Raw genomic sequence first — 20,285 nt, forward strand, 5'->3', positions numbered from 1 at the left:
CCTTTTTATATTTTACAAATTTCAAGAAATATGAACAGCAGGGTAAAAATCACTGAAGTGCAACCATGCGTTCCGAAATACCAGGATTTCATCATGGGAGCATATATACAGTAAGGCTTAAGATCAATAGGTAAAAATAGAGAAATCTGAGAACACTAAGAAGAAATTGTACAAGCTCCCCAGGATCAGTGAGGAATTGGTTGAAAATATCAGGCAAACAATGGTTTATATCTTAAAGAAGGCAACTGGTATAATGTGTGGTGTCTGTGTCTTTACACTAATCTGTTTGGATTTTTCTTGAAATGCATTCAGGTGTGACGAAACGCATTAAGAGAATAGGCCAGCATCAGAACCAGGCACCGAACTTAAGTGCAACAAATGTTTTAAATCATTTGTACGGTCAAAAGGGAAAACAGGGCTCAAAAATCATTGCAGCGTGACCAAATAGATCAATATAACAGGTTGGCAGAAAATCAAATAGACAAAACCCTGACTCAAATATGGTCACTGCTAGCGCCGATATAGATTATCTTCCCTAATCCCGTTCAGAAGATCACTGAAGCGTGATGCCGCCAATCAGGCTGACAAAATTAATAGTTGGTGGAGATCGTGCAGTGGAAAACTGAATCCAGCATCCGAAACGAAAGTGCAGCGAACCCAAAACTCGCATGCACTTGTTAAATAAAACCCACGGCCCTCGGAGGTGGTGAAAAATCTTTACGTTGCACTCGGTTGCATCGGATGCGGGCTGCACTGGCTGTTCGCCTGTTCAAAGGTCACACTCGGATGCGCATCCAAAAGATGGCATGTGTGGGGATTTTTGTGGGAAAAACCGATGGTCCGCAGATTATCACTTAATTAAGATTAAAAACCCAGAAGATACATATGTGTAGCACATCAGCAGGCGAACATACTTTGCGACAGTCCCACTGTAAAGAGCACTCCATGCGGTCAGTACAGCATCACATGCTGATCTCAGCAACACCTAAAATGTCTGTTAAGTCTGAATTGTCCAAGCAAAACAAACAAAACTAATAAAAAAATTTATCGGGATCCATGGGGCCTCGGCTCTCTCCATAAATTTCCCATTGTAAAATTGGGGGAAAAACTGTAGCATTCCAACAGGGAATCATACTTGAGGAACAAATAGAAATCTATCCCCACCCGAAAATGCCCTGGCGGGTAGCTATAAATGTGGTTGTGCGTGCTTACTTTCACCGCTCACTGTGCGCCTAGTGAATTTCGATTAGATAAACAAACAGCTGATCAGCGTTAAGCATTTTCCATTTATTTAAACACTGCGATCGTGTCTATGCACTTACTACAACAATAGCCCAAATTCGTGCCGGAACATTTTCCCAGACAGTGCAACGAGGCGTTGAAAATCTCCGGATTTTGGCTGAGCCACTTCTTCCACTTCTGCTCGCCTGGTGGCCTGTTACACTTGGCTACACTTGTGGTTATTAGACGGGATGCTGCGTGATCTTGGCGTGTCGCCGCCCCAGGTCAACCACTTGACTCGCTGAGGCGCATCTGCTCCCAAAATAAACACAATGGAAGCACAAATTAAAATGTGGAGAGCGGAGCGCGGTCGTCAGCAGCTGCTGAGACTCGTGGGCGCCTGCTACCATAGCAGACCTTGGCTCCAAAAATAGTGGTGACTTTAGGCTCACCGCGCTGAAGACCCCAAAGTCCTAGGACCCGAGATTTCTCCGCTGGAGCTAATCTTCTGCTTTCTCATTTCGCTGTTTGCCTATTGGATTCCGAGACATTTGACTTTCGATTTTCTTCAAAAGACCTTCCCCAAGACCTTGGAGACCTAGTGTAGGAACTGTCACTACTTAAAAAGAAATAAATCATAATTTTTGGAAAATAGCAAAATCTTAGATGTCTATTAGCAGGCACGCAGAATCGCCGAAAAGTAATTTTGAATCGCTTTTACACACAGTTGGTCAACAATACATAATTCTCGTCCCGCTCCCTCTAGCAAAAGATGGAAAGGGCTGCCTATTCACTCTCTCGCTTTCCTCCACATTTTGCTTTTCCCTTGAGATTGGGTGCGGGTTTCCCCGCGTGCTTCTCTACGTTTTTGCGACGCCGGGGTCCGGTGAGTCACCACGATTATATGTAGGCTTATACATACATGTTGTATGTACTGATTCAAAACCTTAGAGAGCACTGGGCCTCCAGAAGGACCTTGGCAGAGGCCTCGAACTTGCCTTGCTCCACAGCCGTGAGGGGAAGCTCGAACACATGACTAATGCCACCCGATTGGACCAAACAGGGGAGGGAGAGAACAATGTTCTCCTTGATGCCTTGTATACCCTGCATGTCCGTGCCCACGGAGGCGATTTTGCCCCTGCCGCCGCACATCGCCTCCACGACATCCGCACAGGTGAGGGCTATGGCCCAGTTGGTGTAGCCTTTGGCTTTGCCCACTGCGATACCGGATGTGGTGACCTGCTTGATGATCTCACACCAATTTTCCGGATCGTCGCCGCAGGCCAGGTCCTGGACAACGTCGTTCAGCCGGATGCCGCCAACAGAGACGCAGGACCACACAGGCACCGCACTGGTGCCATGCTCCCCGATCATGTAGCCCTGAACCTGAGATGCGGGCACCTGGAGGCGTCTGGCAATGAGGTTGCGGAACCGCACCGAGTCCAGATGACAGCCGGTCGTGAAGCAACGATGCTTGGGTAGCTTTCCGATCCGTTGGACTGCATAGGTCATCACATCAGCGGGATTCGAGATGACTATGAAGGTCGCTTTGGGGCTCAGCTCCACCAATTTGGGCACCGCCTCCTTAAGGATCTCGACGGTCTTGTGCATTGCTTCCAGCCGGGAACGATCCTTGCCGGATGGCCGGGCTCCCGCCGTTATGATCACCAAATCGGAGTCCTTGGAGTGGGATCCATCGCCGCAGGGCACCACACGAGCGTCTCCGAGAAAAGCGGAGCCGTGCTGAAAGTCTAGGGCCTCCGCTTTTGCCAGCTCGTAGTTGATGTCCAGGATGACCAGGTATTTGGTCAGGTTACGGAGCAGAAGCATCGCGCTGATCGCCGTGCCCACCTGTCCTGCCCCAACCACGCTGATCTTGGGAATCCGATTTCGATTAAACTCCTTCATGGGCTTCATCAACTTGGAGAATGAGGATTTGGCGGGCTTCGTGGTGAAGGGCTTCTGGCGCCACCTGTTGGCCGTGGGATTTGCCATACTGAGTCGATTCAGCAATCGCATCATCTTGTTCGAACTGTTTTAAAATTTTAAATTTTGGGCCGAAAGTGTCGGTACTAATGATTATAATCAAATGGAGTACTCACACCAAGCTTTATAGGAAACATTATTATACAATAATTCCGTTATCCAAATTGACTAACAAAATAGTTTCAGTTGGGCTTAATCCTAAGCTGCGATTCCGTTAAAGCTTTTCAGCATATTAACGTTCGTAAAAAGGTAAACATTTATCGTTTTTAATTATCAGTTATCTTTGTTTATTTTTAAATAACATTTTAATTTTTAAATTATCGACGATGTTAATGGAAGGTTTAAGTTTTTCAAGCTCTTGACAATAATGAAAATCCACTGAAGAACAATTGCGCTATTTTATATCGCAGGAACCAAGCGTTCTATGCTCTGTCGGATTATTATCGGACCTAGGACAAACTTATAACAGACATTTGGCTCTAGTGGAGATGCCATATATGGACATTTAAGGGAATGGAAGGAAACCATTGAGTCCCAGATCAATATACAAAATATAAAAGACAGACTTTTAAACAACATCTCAACAGGCAATACAAGTGTACAAATATAGTGCAACTCTTAACTAGTGACGAACCTACCTTTAACATAAAAGAGCACTGATTCAACAACAACACAACGTTGTCAATCGGCCGCATCAAAATCGAACACTAATTGTCTACGCAGGTATATTGTTTAAACTAATGTAGGTTTTAAAAGTGGTAAGCAATCCTTTTAGTTTTTCCGATATTTATACCCTTGCAGAGGATATAATGATTTTAGCCAGAAGTTTGCAACGCAGTGAAGGAAACGTTTCAGACCCCATAAAGTATATATATTCCTGATCAGCGTCACTAGACGAGTCGATCTAGCCATCCGTCTGTCCGTCCGTTTCTATGCAAACTAGTCTCTCAGTTTTAAAGCTATCGGTCTGAAACTTTCCCCAAAGTCTTCTTTCTATTGCAGTTAGTATATTAGTCGGAACCAGCCGGATCGGACAACTATATCTTATGGCTCCCATAAGAACTATCGGGGAAAAAATTAAAAAATAATTATATCTCCGCTGTTCTTTAACATAACTTTCTAAGCTTGGAATTAACATTTTTAATTGGTTCTGAATTCCGAATTAAATTGTATTAAAATCGGAAGACTATATCATATAGCTGTCATAGGAACGATCGGAAAATTGGTGAGAAACTAATATATAACAAATTATAGATTTGGTCCTATTGACATTTAACCATCTAACCTTATAAATAAAATTTTTTAATTAGTTCTGAATTTCGAATTACATTTTAATAGATCGGACGTCTATATCATATAGCTGTCATAGGAAAGATCGGGAAACAATTTATTTACTAAAGTAAATAATTAACTTTAACTTAAACCTGCAAGGGTATACAAACTTCGGCTTGCCGAAGTTAACTTCCTTCCTTGTTTTCCTTTGGTGTATTACGATCGGACCATCTCAGAAGACTTCCATTTGTCCACATAAGGCGTGCCTCAAAACTTTAAGACACCCTCAAAATTAATTTTACATTATATTTTATACCAAGTTAACGGCATTTATTACAGCTTTTCTTGTTTTAAGTACTCCTTCGTTGAAAATGTTCACTTTTGGCGAGATGGGCCTATCAGATATCAAATTTCGAGAAAAATTAATAGGAGCAGGGATGCGATAACAGAAATGTTTTGAGGAATCCTCGAAATTACAATGTAAAACGATCAACTGGCCGGAAATTAGCCCTCTTTAAGCGGGAACGACGAATAATTATAAAAGAATGTTCAATAAGGTTTCAAAAACGTCAGGTTGGCGGACTCTGCAGCGGTGCACCTACATAAAACTTTCAAAAATTATTAAAATCTCAACACAAAAAAGCTCGACTTTTTGATTTTGCCAAAAACATATCTACACCGACTGAAACACGCTAGGTAAATACATGTTGTAAAGAAATTTTTCTAAGGCAACTTTTCTTCAGTGTTGGTGTTTGGGGTTTCACCTCAAAAACCACGCTTGATTTACAGTTCATATCATCTAAAAGGAAAGCACCCAATACATCCGAGTATTAGAAAGAAGTGTAAAACCTTTTCTTGAGGAAAATAAGGAAGTGCCCTTCACTTTTCAACAGGATTACGCTCGAGCTCATGTGAGCAAGGCAACCAAAACATATTTGACCGATTGTTCTGTTGAAACTAGGGACTATGCCAATAGCCGTCAGTATTTTAACACTGAAAAGGTAAAAACGTCGATTCTTAATGGGGAACCCTTTACAAATTTTAAAGAGTCAATAAAAAGGTGGTTTTGTGTTGTAAAAGCTAATGGAGATTCTATTGACTACTAATAAACTGAAACATAGCCAAATATTGTCCACAACGAGTTTTTATAAGCCTTAAATAAAGGATGTCTTATAATTATAAAAACTAAGATTTTGCTATTACTAATGCCACGGAGGCAAATACAAAATATTTTCACATGAAATTCTTTGCTTTCTTATAAAAATAAAGTATAAGCACATTCACTTTAATACGACTTTTAATAAAAAATTATTAAAGAAATTTATGGTGTCTTATAGTATTGAAACCCACCTTATATGTATATAAAGTAGTCGCCTTTGCAACCCTTCGATGCGCCTATTCACTACGTAGACTGCCGTCCACAAGGATAATACATTTTCGTCACAACTTAATAGCAGATCTTTTATATGTTGAAGGTGCGATCGTTGCAAAGGTGTTTTTGTTTGATAGAGATTCACAGACACAAAACGATATTTTAAAGCAACCAAAGGAATGGGAGAGTTTGTGACTGATATCACGTCATGTCATATTTATTTGGCAATCTAATGTATTATTTTGTGAAGTAGGGGTTTGTAGTAATCATTTTACATTTCATTATTTAAAAGTAACATACATGGTGTTTTGTGCGGGTTGAGTATTTTAAAATTTCATTATACTCTTGATTAAAAAAATTTTAACATAGTTTTCCTTGAAAACGCTTATCTTCATTCACGGATACATAGTGCGAAGAGCGCAAAAGAATCTATACGACATGCCCAAAAACTGCAAAACGAACACAATTTAACCAATTACGAACCCATTGCAAAGATACTTACGATACTCATCGTCTCATTGGATAGGTCCAAGACTACAGTAGCTTTAAGGCATACTGGCTTCTGGGCCCGCAAAGAAAGGAATATTAGCATCTTTCGGCATCGCATATCGGCCTCGATCCAATTCATCTCGTAAGCCGCCAAGCTGATCTTTCCACTCTAAAATTGCCTAGTTAGGTAGGTACATTTAAGCGTGTTTTATACTCGACGGACCGCATCGATCAGCATCTGGCTGAAGGAACAGAGAAGATACACCTCCACAATGGCCGAGGCCAAGAGTAGAACTTGTTTGCCAAAATACGCCGGGCTGAACTCGATGGTTAATTGAAACCCCACTAGGCAGACAAGCAGTGAAGAGACCAAGAAGTTCAATAACAAGGGAACTCCGAAGACGTCGTTCATCACGTCGGTAAGTCTAAAAAAAATTCGAAGCGTTAATCATTTGACGCTTAAATTAAAAATTTAGGCATTTAATTATTTTTACCAACCGAAGTATATCGATGTGGTTTGCAACCAAAGACCGCAATGCTTTTAAATCCTCCTCAGCTCCTTCAGATTCGTTATGGTTCCGAACCTTGAACTCCCGGAGAACCCTAGACAGTCTGTCGTAGTGCATAAGGACCTGAAAAACCACGGCAAATATCATGATATCGTTGGATATGGCTCCGCAAGTCACCGTGTAGGCGGCGATTGATTGAAGAAAGTAGGTAGGATAAAACATATAGCCGCTATAATCCCAAGGAGCCAAGCCAAAAAACGGCAGTTCACGCTCAAGATCTAGTGAATTGAGCACCCATCTCTGAAAATAGTATATGACCAGGGGAATCAGGATGTGCGCCAAGCACATAGTGGTGAGGAGAACACCAAACCCCATTGTGAAAATCTTGCATCGTTTCAGGAAGGTCTTCACGGCATATTGTTCCTGATCACTTGCGCTGGGCGACGGGAAGCAGGACTCCAAGTGCCGAACTAAGCTAGTGAGCTTTTTCTTTTTAGTCAGCACAGAAATTAACTTCAGGAAGCCGACAATCACAAAAGACAAGTAGCCCAATGTTATGCAGCTCTCGAGGAATTTTTCATCATCCGACACAATGGTCGAAAAAAACATGATCTCCAAAATGACGGTAAATACAGTGTTGATCCAATTCAGCGCAAAATAAAGACGAAACCAAAGTCCGTGATTTTGGCCCGAATTATAAGGATCTATGCCCACAGAGTTGTAAAAGGTCACAGGCAGTCTCAGAAAATCATCGACAATGTGATAGGCTCTTTTGGGTGTTTTCCCATCATCATCCTTTCGCCATAACAAATTATTCCTTAAGAAATCGAAACTCATTGCGGATTTGAACTGATTACACAATGAAGAGTATATAAAAGGATTTCGTCTTTATATAGGCCGTTAATTTAGCAGAAACCGCAAGATTTTCTATTCCCTTTTAGAGTTTACACTGAAACAAAAAACATTACCTTTTCTTGCGAAAAATATTATCAGCCGTCCAAATTCCACAATTTAGAAAAATTACAAATGAAATAAAACTTGTATTTTATTTCAAAAAAATTTAATTTAGTAGAGCATAGTTTTATGTATTTAATATGTATCTAATACGTAGAAATTCACAAATTAATCCAAGTTTTTTTTAATTTGAAAAATAAACATGCTAATAATTTTCTTAAATACCTAAAACCTGTTGTTTTCCCATAATTACTTATGCGCATACACTTGTGTACTTGGTAGGCACAACACACGTGCTGCAATTATAGAGTAGCCTCAACTAACTTTATAAAACAATTATTAAATCAATGATTTTGTACATGTTTTTTTACAGACTTACATGCTTAGCTGGTTTGATAAATTTTTCGTCGAAATTTAAATAATTTGCATATTAGTGGGTAAAATATCTTGACAAAGCAAATAAAGTATACTCATAAGTTGAACTTACTTGATGTACGTTTTCGCAAATTTCAGAAGCGAATTCCAGGTTTTTTAAAAGTTACGGTTTGACTTGCGATTTCTCGGTTAATTGGCCAGAAGGAAAGGGGAAAAAGAAAACGTCCTTTCGGATCGAGACACCTTTTATTGTATTCGAGATAAAATTCCCTTCTAGTTGAACCTAAAAAAAAACTTTGAAAATGTGTGAATTACTGATTAAGTAACACTTTTTTTCTTTTTTTTATGAAGCATATTGTATTCTAGTCCTCGCTGGGTTAGTAAGAAATAAATTTCTGATTGTCTAAAAACATTAATAAAATTCAGAAATATTAAAGGAATGATATTCCGAAGAGTACATATGTCAGAAACACCGAAGTAATATTTATTTTTGTGTGTGTTTTTTAACATATCACAATCGGAAAATTAGTCGGAAAATATACAACATTTTATCATTGGTGTATTTTAACATATAACCTTCTAAGATTGGAAAGAACAATTTTTCATTAGTTCTGAGTTTCGAATTAAATTTTGTCAAAATCGGACGACTATATCATATAGCTGTCATGAAACGATCGAAAAATTGGTGGGAAAATAGTATGAAACAAATTAAAGCTTTGGGGCTTTTTGACATATTATCTTATAATATTGGGAATACAATTTTTTATATTTTTTAGAATTTCGAATTGAATTTAATAAAAATCGGACTACTCTAACATATAGATGCCAAGAAAATGGTCTGCTAAAAAGGAATAAAAATTTCACGTGGTGTTACTAAAGTTGATTATTTTTTATAACTTCAAGGGTATACAAACTTCGGCTTGCCAACATTAACTTTCTTTCTTGCTCCCTTAAGCTGAGTAAAGAGAAATCTTTTCCAACCCAAATCCTTTATGTTTCTTACGTACATTAATGCATTAAGCAAACCGTATTTGGTTGGAAGAGATTTCTGTTATTACATTTTTCGAAATCGTGTGGAATCAACTTTTGATAATGGGCTTGAGTTTTTAGTGTTTCCACGCTCTAGATTGCGTACTTGTCGCATTTTTAAGTGGCTTATGTGAAAATCCATTCAACCCTTGATTCATGCGAATTATGTTGGCTTATTTTAATGTGAGTTTTTGTAGAATGTGCACGGTTGAAATACAATTGGATTGACTCAAGAACTGCCAGAAGATCATTTCCATTTAGTTTAAAATTTTTCGCTTGGTTTGACATGTAAACAACGCATTGGATAAAACTTCAACAGAAGAGAAATATAAAAAAAAAACTTGTTAATAATTTTAACAGGATTTATATTTAAAATCAAACAAATTGTATACAAATTAAGTGGCTAGGCTTGGAATCTATTTACTTTGAAATAAATTTCGACTTTCTTGTGGAAATGCCCATAGGGTATTCCGGGTCTTGTCCTCGATTGGCGTAAATGGATTGGTTCGTGGCGCGGCTAACCGATTTAAGGTTGGCGGTTTTATTACAAGATATATATTTTGTTACGTTATAAGCCATATATGTTACTTTTCAATTACGAATCTGATTCCTTTAAACCGCATTTCGCATTGCTTGCAAGTTTCGAAAATGGAAATTTAAATTATTAATGTGTGTTCAACCGTTTACATTTTCTGGCTACTTCGTACGACCTGAAGAGATGGCAACCCTGAGGAGGGGCGTTTTTGTAGTCACCGTTTAAGGTCCCACTGTTGACGTCACATTGCTTTTTCACTTTGCTGCGATCGAAGTATATTTCTCGGAGTTTTGCTCTCGACCTCTAGAACCACGTGTTGTCCTATGCACGCTCACTTCCCATTCTTCAGGGCAGCTGAGTGCTATTTTCAAGGACATATAGAAATCTCTTCGACAACCTTACCAAATGCCTAACTATTTCCTTGGTTTTGCATTTCATTTAAATTGTCGGACAATTACGCGAAGATTTCCTTTGCGTTGTTACCATAATTTGTGCTGTCTCTTGCACGCTCGCTTTCCCATTTTCAGGGTAATTGAGTGCTACCTAAGGGACACAGAAAAACCACCGACAATCTTACCAAATGCCTAACCCTCTGCTTGGATTTGCATTTCATTTAAATTGTCAGACAGTTCATCTTTTCCCACTTCAATGCAGCTCTGACGTCCTTTGCACGCTCACTGCCCCTTTTTAGGGCTCTTGAGTGCTATTTTCAAGGACATACAAAAATCCCATCAACAATCATACCACGTGCGGCGCTTCTTGTGGCCTTGCATTTTATTTAAATTGTTGAACAATATTTGAGCGCAGAGCGTAGAAACCACATTTAAGCAGTGGCAAAGGTTACCATATGGCTACTGTTGTGCAAGAAACGCCAGAGAAATTAGGCAGTATTTAATAACGTGCTGGATCGCATCTTCGGACCAAGCCCTCGCGTTTTGAGGTACTTGCCACAGCTTCATTTGTATCTATTGTACGGGTATTTAAATATACAGAAATTGTCTTGATCATAGAAAGCACTACGTCTAAGTATTTATTTTATTTATTTATTTTATCATCCTTAAATGAATAAAAACCGAAAGGAATTGTAAAAAGTTTGTTTGGGGGAGATTTATTTTCTTTGAAATGGTTCTAGGGCTACGCATGTACATATGGGGCCTATTTAAGGGCCTGGGACGCCTCGATGAGCCGCTGAAGATCGTCGTTCTTGCTCAGGGCGTTCTGGATGGCTTTGAGCACCTGGGAGTTCATGGCCTGGGTTTGTTCTGGACTGAGTGCCAGGGTACTCAGCCGCTTGGCCAGCTCCGCCAGTTTCGGCTGCCGCTCTAGGAAGCGTTCGACGACCTGGGGCGGAATGTTGGCCACTTTGGCGAGCTGCTGGATGTGTGGAGACAATCCGGAGTGTTTGAGCTCGGCGTTCTCCGGCAGTCTGGGAGTGTTCAGATGCGGTTTGGGTGCTGGAGTGCTGCTGCTGGGCATTTGAATCGGTTTATTGGTGGGCAACGCCACAGGTCGCAGGGGAATGGGATAGTGGTAGGGAAGCGGTTGCCTGACCAGGATCGGACGCAAGGGTTTCATGCTCGCAGGAGGAGCCACGAATACGGGCTGGAACGACCCAGATGGCTGAGCGGTGACCGGAGGAGTTGAAGAAGTGGGAATCTGTGCTGACCAAGGGATGTACTGCTCCATGAAGTCGCCGAGGCGTTGCATTAGGCCCAACTCAGGGCTGGGGGTGGTAGGCTTTTCCTGGGGCATATCATAATAACTGGCATTGTCCATGGCGTTTTCATCGTCGTCGTCGTCAGCCTTCTCCGTCGCCTCCGCCACATTCTCTTCCACCTGCTCGAAGTTCAAAGTGTCCAGATATTGTTTCATCAGCGCTAGCCCCTCGTCAGTACCGGCCAGAGTGCGTACATAATCGATGGTTTCCCGGACATTATCAGTGCCAATCATTTCGCCCAGCTCCTCAATGCTCGGTAGACTTTTCAGGCCCAACTTTTTGTGCGCTATGTCCACAAGATCGGCGGGATAGTCTGAGCTTGGAGCAGCCGTGGTTGTGGTTGTCGTTGTCGTAGGTAGATTGGGTTTAATCAGCTTGTAAACCGGCATGTTGTAGTACAGGGCGTTCTGTAACTTGGAATCCAGCCTGGGTGGAAATTTTCTATTGATGTCCACTATGACAGCACTGTCCTGCCCGTAGAAAAGAGGTCGCATCGCAACCCTAGCCTGGATACACTGCATCATGGCCAGGGGCCAGAGAAAACGCATGAACACACCAATCATTCCGTTCACTTAAACTGTTTAAGGACAACTAACCACGACAGCTCAAGACCTCTCGAAAAAGACTTTGATCTCGTGAATAAATCTCAGCCGCCATCTGGGGTTCTCTGAATTCTGCTACCTGCTGGGGCATTGAAACTTGATTTTCCCTCGAATTTTCCACCCACGCGGAGAGCAGGCATGTTATACCGTGGCTACCTGGATTTTGTTGACAAAAGAAATGGTTTTAGAAGAGGGTTTCACATTTCTATGGCGAACGAAAACAAAAATCAAAGAGAGCTGATGAGACCTGGATAAGCAGGATTACAAGAAGTTCGAAAGCAAAGGAAACTGCGCTGTATTTCAACAAACTAACACATGTTTTTATTATCGTAATTAAACCTTATATGGAACACTTGATGACAACGCGTGTGGTACAAATTGTGGCCATCAAATCCAGTCACAGATCTCTTAAAAACTAGGAGGAATTTTAAATTCGCAAGCGCTGTCCAAAGTGTGCATTTGAGCGTAGGTTGTATTTACACGGGGTTTACGTACAAGAATTTTGCAGCAGAAAACAAATTGCAAACAAGTGAGAGCGACACCATGTAAATGGAAGGTTGCTTTTTGAGGAAATGGGGGACCGGAAATTTCGCACACCACTGGGCAGCCGCTTGGCTATCAACACTTGGACACGCCCACCAGGGCGGGCCGTATGCAACGCTCATGCAGTTTGTAGCCCAGCTTTGTGACCTCCACCACGGTGTTGGCTTCGACGGTCTTGTCCTCCTTTTGGAACAGTGCCTCATGCTGATTGGGGTCGAACTTCTGGTTGATGGGATCCAGAGGTTCCAAACCGTGTCGCTTGAACACTTGCAGCAGCGCGGCGCGTGTCATGGTTAGGCCCTCGTACAGGTTCTTCAAATCAGCGTTGCCGTTGAGCTGTAAAAAGTTTTGATTAGTTTTCCTTTAAGCAAGTTCTAAAGTCTATCCATAACGATAAATATAGTTACGAAACTAATTATTATTGCCGTCAAATGCGGCGATGGACATTTTAAATTGATTAGAGAAACCTAAAATAACATTTGTAAATTATTGTCCCGAAATTTGTTGAGTAATTATTATCCTTTTAACTAATATTTGTAGTGCCTAGTATAGATAATTATTAACTGAAATAAGGGATTTCGTACAGGAATTATGAGGATTGCCTTATCCGATACTCAATTTAAATTTAAAATATGTTTAGGCAGGCAAAAGGTGTTTAATCTGCACGAGTCCCAAACACTAAATAGAATACAGTCAAACGAATAGACAAATATCAGTACCATAGCCCCTTAACATTTATGTACTTTTTCTCAAAGCAAATCCTGGAGCGAAACACCCCAGGATGAACGAATTGTACCTTATCCTTGGGCACCGCCTGCGTGGCATGTCCCAGAGTGTCCGCCACCTCGAGCAGGTCCTTGCAGAAGCTCTGGATGCCGAATATCTTGGCGTCGCTGATCTGCTTGTTCAGTCTGTTGCGCATGTTCTCGCTGTCGGCGAGGGATCGCTTGTACTTGTCGAGGAGCTCGGCGTTCTGTTCCTTGGCAGCTGCCAGGTCCTTGGTGAGCTTCTCCACTTCTGGTGGGGTGGCGGCCGTCTTCTGATCCGCCGACCCAGCCGCTGCCTCTTCAGGCTGTTTTTCTGTGCTGTGCAGGCGCTGGTGGGATAGACGAAGGGCGCTGTGGAAGGGGCATGTTAGAATTACGTGCAGTTGCCGACAAGCGTGCGCCCTCATTACGTCACAGAAAAGAGGAAGTAATGAGGCCGGGACCTACCTCATGTTTTGGGCCGTGACCGGTGACCTCAGCTGGACGAGACGCCGGCCAACCATTTGGAGGGGTAATGCTGCCTTCGCTGCCATCGTGGTTCGCTTTTTCACGTTAAATAAACTTATTTCGCTTTTGACGTAAAATCGTCGGCTGTAGCGATGGAACCACAATCAGTCGTTCAGTCGATTCTATCGATGTTGACAGAAGAGTAGCGTCGGTGCTCCGCAGCTATCGATAACGCGTACTTAACGAAACTGCGCCGAGTTCCGAATTCAAAAAGTTCTAGGCCACTTTTCTTGATATTTATTTTGGCTTTTTAAACTGTTACTGCAATGAGAAGAAATAAGGTAATTCATGAATTTATATTGTCGTTTTCATTATTGTGTAACAGTTGTCAGCAGTGGGAATCTTACGTCAAGTGTAAGTTCCCACTACAACGATTCTTGTTTTTTTTTTAGTTTTATAAAACTCAGGGCCAATGTAAAAACCAGCACATTTAACACTGCTTAAATGTTGTTTAACTCAAATACTTTACCAGTTTAAAACTAATTTAAAATCATAAAACGATCAAATGAACTTTCCGTACAAACTTGTAATTGAAGCTGACCGACTTAAGCGCCTCAAAAGAGGTGATAATATTAACCCGGAAGTGATCTAACGAAAAAGGAAGAATACTTTTTCTGGCAAGTAATGTGTTGGATCTTTACTGATGCACTGAGTCCATAAGAATTCACCTTGTTCGTGCATTGAATTTCAAAGTAACAAAATATTTCTTATATAAAATGGACAAACGGAATATTTAAATGAAAGAAGTATATCAAACAAATTTGCAGGTCCACTTAAAAATCCAAGCATTTGTGTTAATGCAAAAATGGGCCTATTTTCTTGGCGCTGCCTTCAGACATATATTATTAAGAACGCGCCGCCGGCTATTAATCCGCGCAAAGCTTATAAATCGATCTCAGCCGATCGGACACGCCCCGGGGCCGTCAAAATATGGACCGCTCGAAAAAGTTGCTCTGGAAATGTAAATACCGGGAGGCTCTTAATGAATTCAAAGTACGAGTGGGGCGAGAACAGCTCAGCCAAGTATTACATATGCGCATGCATTGTATATATTTTGGAAAACGAAGCACGAAAAGTCATTTAGTTGTATCTTGCCACCGGAACAAAGAGGTTGTTCGCGAATCTCGGCCCTAACTTGAAAATATGCGTGAGGAGGACTTGCAACTGGCCCGCCAAATGGTGGCGAATAGCTCGGTGTCCAGTTCCTTGGAGGAGGAAAACGATGGAGCCGCAACCACATCGCCGGGAAACTCACCCAAGCCCTTGAGAAGAGTCCTGGATTTGAGTGAGAGGCGTAAGCAATTCAGGTGAGTTCGAAAGGATAGAACAGGATAGGAATAATAGTGAATTTGGAGAATATCCATTTAACATATTGTATATATCACACTATAAATATCCAATTAGGGTGGTGTTGAGTACACTTAATGCTTTATATCATATTTCATCAGTTGCTTCCCATGAAATATGTGTACTTTGTTTACCGGTGGTTCTAAAAATAAACTTGAAATTTGTTGTTTGTGATGTTAAAGGCACCTAAAATCACGTACAAATTAGGCTGAAAATAAACAGTGTTTTCACGTGCCTGACTAATTTGCAATGCCAAAAGTCTTCCTTTGTCAAATTAATTATGAATGACGAAACTGTTGTGGGTGACGAAGCCGTTTGCGGACATCCGTTGGGTTTAAAAGTACGCGCCGCACATTCACGATAGGCCGACTTATCGATACTATCGATTATTTCAGCGATTCGTTGACAGTTATAGCAACAACACTTTGCGCAGGTTTTTGCCTTATACAAATTCTTTAAGTACATATCTGTGCGGTGTAAATACATATCTGTGTGCGAGGAATAACAACTGGAGGGCCGGATTCCTGCTTGGAGGGCCCAGATGTGACCCCGAGCTGTACGGGAATCTAGAGCCGAAACAGAAAAATGCCCGCGCCGGTGGACAGCAACACCCCGGGACACCAGACTCGTTTCTGCAAGGAGAGCGCTGCCTCTGATGAAGCGCATCTGTTGCATGCCTCTGAAGCGACTGATGGAGCCACTGCATCCACATCGGCTCCGGGATTGGGGGACGGCCTCAGCAGCTGGTGGTGGTAGGTCCTAATCACCTGCCCGAACTGGTAGTCATGCAGTTTTGCCTTTCTTATTGGACTCCCATCTCTCATGCAACTATAGTAATCGACGCAAGAATAGGTCCTTATTGATTTGCAAATTTCAAAAGAATTTCGTTTTACGTTTTCTGTAAGCAATTCTCAGGTAAAAAAACAACCCATTAAAAATTGTTTTCAATTTTAATTTGAACTGTACTTTAAAATAGTTTTTAGTAATAGTAGGTTTTGCCATATCCTGAATAGTACCTAGAATAATACTTTATGTGACGTAGCTGGGTAACATGACCGGATTTGCATAATAGCAGCGCACCTCAGAAAAAAAAGCTAGATGCTGTCGCTCACACATGATACGAATCTTTTGCAATCAAAGTTTAATGAACCATCTCGTAGGTGCCCTCGAAGAAATGGTTTGTCTTGTTCAATGAAATCAAAAAGCGCTCTTGGTCTAGAAACGAGCTTCTTTTTCGGCAATTGATTCGTATTGATATATTCGGTGTCATCAATTGACCTGTTAATTGTGCGCCTAGGCCCCTGCGCCTGCGCTCTGCAGTAGCTTTATGAATCGGAAAACTGGGAACTCTTAAAGGCGAAGAGTAAAAAACGCAGATCGCTTCGGACCAACCTTGTCAACCCGGCTGCTCAGTTGTTGCTCGCGCACGCGATCGCCCGGTTGACACTTTCAGGGCCCTCCGTCGTTTTACTCCCTCCAATTTTCCGGAGAGCTGAGCGTAGTAATTAAGTGGAAACTCTTTGGAAAATGGTCTCTGCCTCACAAAAAATCAAAGTCAACACAAAAGAGCTTTTACCAACGCACTCCACCAGCTAATTACCAGTTTTTGTCCTCCTGCGCTCATAAAACACTTTCTCTTTTACTGCTGGCACTTTTTTACGCCCATATTTTGTTGGCTCGTCGATCAAAAGTGCGTGGGCGTGTTATTTTTAAATTGAAAATTTGTTGTGGAAACAAAACTAACCTTGGTCCCTTTTTTGCTGGCTAAAACAATGCTGTCTGACTGCATTCCAAAAGTCGATGTGTACGAAGCTGAAGTACGAAGATAAGTTTCACAGGTTTTCCGGCGGTTTAGGAGCCCAAAAAGAAGTGTTGCTGGCAGAATGGCCTGCTTGTCGGACATTGATTTAGCCACCTTGCACGAGAATCGCTTGAACCAGCGCTGGCACTACGGATTGCCCAACAGCGTGCATGTATACCACCACAACCAGGACGGATTCAGTCCCATTACCCGATTCTGTCTGCAGCGGAATAGGCAGAAAAAGGCACAGCGGGACGAGAACGGGAATTGTCTAGAACGGGGCCGGTCCCGAGAAAATGCAAATAGCAACGGATCGGCGTCAGGTGGGAAACGCAAACGATCCGGCACCTGGCCGTAAGTGGACAAACAGCTGAAAACGTTATACTATCGATAAGATTGCATGCCGACCCAATTCAGTTGCACGATGGTGCCGCTGAGTTCCACGGCTAATCAAATGCGACAAAGATTTCGTTTCAGTGTAAATTTTGATAAAAGTGTGGTGAAAAGTTAGAAACGATGGATACGTTAGATATGTATAATTTAAAACTCTTTAAAACAAAGCTTCTCGACCCGGGACTATGGTAGTCGAGCACTTGAGTGTACCGCTGACACTCAAGAATTAATCTATTCAAAATTTGAACTTGCTAACTTTGTTAACATTGTGGAACCGTTTTGCCATCACTATAAAAAACTTTTTGTTACCTTAATTTTTTTGGTTTAACGTTTTGAAGAAGAGCGTCTTAAGTGGTATTCATAACCTTAGAGAAGTTAGAGTTCTAAGCTCGGGTTTTTGGTGAGACTTTTAGGGTTTCTTACCCGCAAAGCACTTCTCTCAGTGTGCTTACGAAGGCAACCAAGAAGGAGAATCTCCAATGCGATTCTTTTGAATCCCATGCCATTAAGTTATATTCTGTTGCTTCTGTCTGTTTTTCTTGTCGCCATTTGCATAAGGTTGATAACAGTTAGTTGAAGTTAGCTTGTAGCTTAAAGTTAAATAAGAAGCGAAAAACAGGCCATTTCTGAATCCCCTGAAATCGTAAATAAAAAGTTTTCAAAATGTTCCCCATGCGTCCTTATCAGCCGCAGGCGGTTGCTTTGTTTCCGCTTCATAGTTCCCTAAGCATCGAAGAGTTCAATAATGTGAAGTGGGAGGATGTAAGTGATTGCAATAACAACTGCATTCAAGAGGAGCCAGCTTTAGGAGTGCAAGCCAAACGGCATTTACTAAGGTCTTGAGAGCGATTGATACATATTTATATACGTTTTAACATCCTTCGTTTTGCCTTTCTTTTTTAGGCGTACTCGCAGTTTGAATGCCCCTTCGCCTGTCCAGCAATTCGGACCATGTGGCCGCATAATGAAAAACTCTGCAATGGTGATGCAGATTCAGGATCCGGCCAGCCAGCGTCTTACCTGGTACAAGCCACCTCTAACTGTTCTGGTGATCAAGAAGGTCAGCGATGCCTCGGTGCTGGCGCCGTTTGTCCAACTGGTGGATTGGCTGCTGCAGGATAAGCACATGGTGGTCTGGGTGGAGTCAGCGGTGTTGGAGGATGCACAGCTCAACGAAAATGTTCAGTTCAAGGCCATTCGTGATAAGCTTGTCACTTTTAAGTGAGTGTGTTTTCAAACCAATTCACAAATAGATTAAAAACTCAAACGATTGACCCCTCAGAGATGGCCGCGATGACCTCACCGATCGTATAGACTTCATAGTCTGTCTTGGAGGCGATGGCACACTTCTGTATGCCTCCCTGCTTTTCCAGCAATCTGTACCTCCAGTCATGGCCTTCCATTTGGGCTCATTGGGTTTCCTGACACCCTTCCGTTTCGACAACTTTCAGGAGCAGCTCACAAGTGTCCTGGAGGGACACGCAGCACTAACTCTTCGCAGTCGTCTACGCTGTGTGATGCATCGCAGGAGCGATAGAAAGCATGAGGAAAAGACTCAGGAGGTAGATCCCGATGGAGCGGGCATCGCGGCACCTGCGGCCAACAGCATTCTGGTGCTTAACGAAGTGGTGATTGATCGGGGTCCCTCGCCGTATCTCAGCAATATTGACTTGTTCCTGGACGGCAAGTACATAACGTCGGTGCAGGGTGATGGGCTGATTGTGTCGACGCCTACGGGAAGCACGGCTTACGCAGCCGCAGCCGGTGCCTCCATGATTCATCCCTCCGTGCCGGCCATTATGGTGACTCCCATTTGCCCGCATTCGCTGAGCTTCCGACCCATTGTGGTGCCAGCAGGAGTGGAGCTGAAGGTGGGTTACTTGCTGGTCGCAATTAGAAAATCACCTAGTAGGGTTAATAAATTTTTTGTAGATATCAGTTTCCCCTGAGAGCCGCAACACATCGTGGGTCAGCTTCGATGGGCGGAATAGGCAGGAGCTCTTCCACGGTGACAGCCTCCGCGTGACCACCTCCATATATCCCGTGCCCTGCATATGTGCTCAGGATCAAATATCCGATTGGTTCGCCTCTCTCGCCGATGGACTTCACTGGAATGTGCGTAAGCGGCAGAAGTGCCTCGACGAACTGTCGGACCTCACTGCTTCCGGATCTGAGGACACGCTGGACGAGATCGAGAATATGAAATTGTATGATGTATAGTGCGTAAGTCCTACTTGCTAATCGTAACCTTAGGTTAGGGCTGTTAGTTGTAGTCCTAGTTTTTTCACTTTATTTAGTGTGTAATTTTTGAGTATTTTGAAAGAATATGTTTTGAAAAAATTGAAAAGGCTAAATGTTAAAAAAGTTGTATAGTTTTTACTCCTTGTAATCATCATCCTTTCAAGAAGAGTATAGGTTATAAAGCAATACTAAAATATTGAACATTTCTGCTAGATAAAAATAAATACAGTTAGTAAAACCCAATTACTGGCCTATGCAAAACTATAATCTGTAAACTCCAGTTAATAACGTAATTTGTGTCAATATAAAAATAATAATTTAAATAAGAAATAGAGTTTGTAGAAAAAAATTAACAACTTTTAAGTTTAGCTTGTAACTACTAACGGATTATTTAGTTCCGTTTATTAAAATTAGCTTGATAATAATTTAGAAACATAGTCTGTAGATTAATGCTGATTGCAAGCTGATTGAAATGTGTTCTCCAACATTGCCTTGTATATTTCACATTTGTCTAGTACAAACACACCTTGCAATATAGATTATTTAGACTGGTTATAGAGCGCCTCTCCCAGGCCACTTGTTGCATGTTGCTCACCTCGCTGCTGTCTTTGGACTAGGTTCACGT

General features: G+C 41.9%; 5 protein-coding genes across 8 annotated transcripts; 1 reads left to right on the top strand and 4 right to left on the bottom strand.

Annotated features, from left to right (window-relative positions):
- Positions 1-1,862: 1,862 nt before the first annotated feature.
- On the bottom strand, positions 1,863-3,322 carry LOC108029415 (L-lactate dehydrogenase B chain). The gene has a single exon (XM_017101651.3). The coding sequence runs from the start codon at positions 3,241-3,243 to the stop codon at positions 2,161-2,163; it is 1,083 nt and encodes a 360-aa protein (XP_016957140.1). The 5' UTR covers positions 3,244-3,322; the 3' UTR covers positions 1,863-2,160.
- Positions 3,323-6,187: 2,865 nt separating this feature from the next.
- LOC108029331 (odorant receptor 67a) lies at positions 6,188-7,686 on the bottom strand. Its single transcript, XM_017101526.1, has 4 exons — positions 6,839-7,686; positions 6,564-6,765; positions 6,354-6,509; positions 6,188-6,300 (listed from the first exon to the last, which is right to left on the bottom strand). Exons 1-4 carry the CDS (start codon positions 7,684-7,686, stop codon positions 6,247-6,249), a joined length of 1,260 nt encoding a protein of 419 aa, XP_016957015.1. The 3' UTR covers positions 6,188-6,246.
- A 3,051-nt stretch (positions 7,687-10,737) lies between these two features.
- Positions 10,738-12,037, bottom strand: LOC108029794 (uncharacterized). Its single transcript, XM_017102308.3, has one exon. It carries the CDS (start codon positions 12,020-12,022, stop codon positions 10,898-10,900), a length of 1,125 nt encoding a protein of 374 aa, XP_016957797.1. The 5' UTR covers positions 12,023-12,037; the 3' UTR covers positions 10,738-10,897.
- Positions 12,038-12,359: 322 nt separating this feature from the next.
- On the bottom strand, positions 12,360-17,117 carry LOC108029670 (grpE protein homolog, mitochondrial). Its single transcript, XM_017102111.3, has 4 exons — positions 16,970-17,117; positions 13,819-14,139; positions 13,401-13,722; positions 12,360-12,940 (listed from the first exon to the last, which is right to left on the bottom strand). The coding sequence occupies exons 2-4, from the start codon at positions 13,902-13,904 to the stop codon at positions 12,680-12,682; spliced, it is 669 nt and encodes a 222-aa protein (XP_016957600.1). The 5' UTR covers positions 13,905-14,139; positions 16,970-17,117; the 3' UTR covers positions 12,360-12,679.
- LOC108029669 (NAD kinase) lies at positions 14,961-19,935 on the top strand. Of its 4 annotated transcripts, none has more exons than XM_017102108.3 (4): positions 14,961-15,185; positions 18,323-18,640; positions 18,702-19,290; positions 19,352-19,935. In XM_017102108.3, the coding sequence occupies exons 1-4, from the start codon at positions 15,022-15,024 to the stop codon at positions 19,637-19,639; spliced, it is 1,359 nt and encodes a 452-aa protein (XP_016957597.1). In that variant the 5' UTR covers positions 14,961-15,021; the 3' UTR covers positions 19,640-19,935. The 4 variants fall into 4 exon arrangements, with proteins under 4 accessions (XP_016957597.1, XP_016957596.1, XP_016957594.1 ...); XM_017102107.3 differs by lacking the exon at positions 14,961-15,185 and adding an exon at positions 15,639-15,977; XM_017102105.3 differs by lacking the exon at positions 14,961-15,185 and adding an exon at positions 17,109-17,380.
- The last annotated feature ends 350 nt before the right edge of the window (positions 19,936-20,285 follow it).

This window comes from Drosophila biarmipes, chromosome 2R, assembly GCF_025231255.1.
Source record: "Drosophila biarmipes strain raj3 chromosome 2R, RU_DBia_V1.1, whole genome shotgun sequence".
Lineage (NCBI taxonomy): Eukaryota > Metazoa > Arthropoda > Insecta > Diptera > Drosophilidae > Drosophila > Drosophila biarmipes.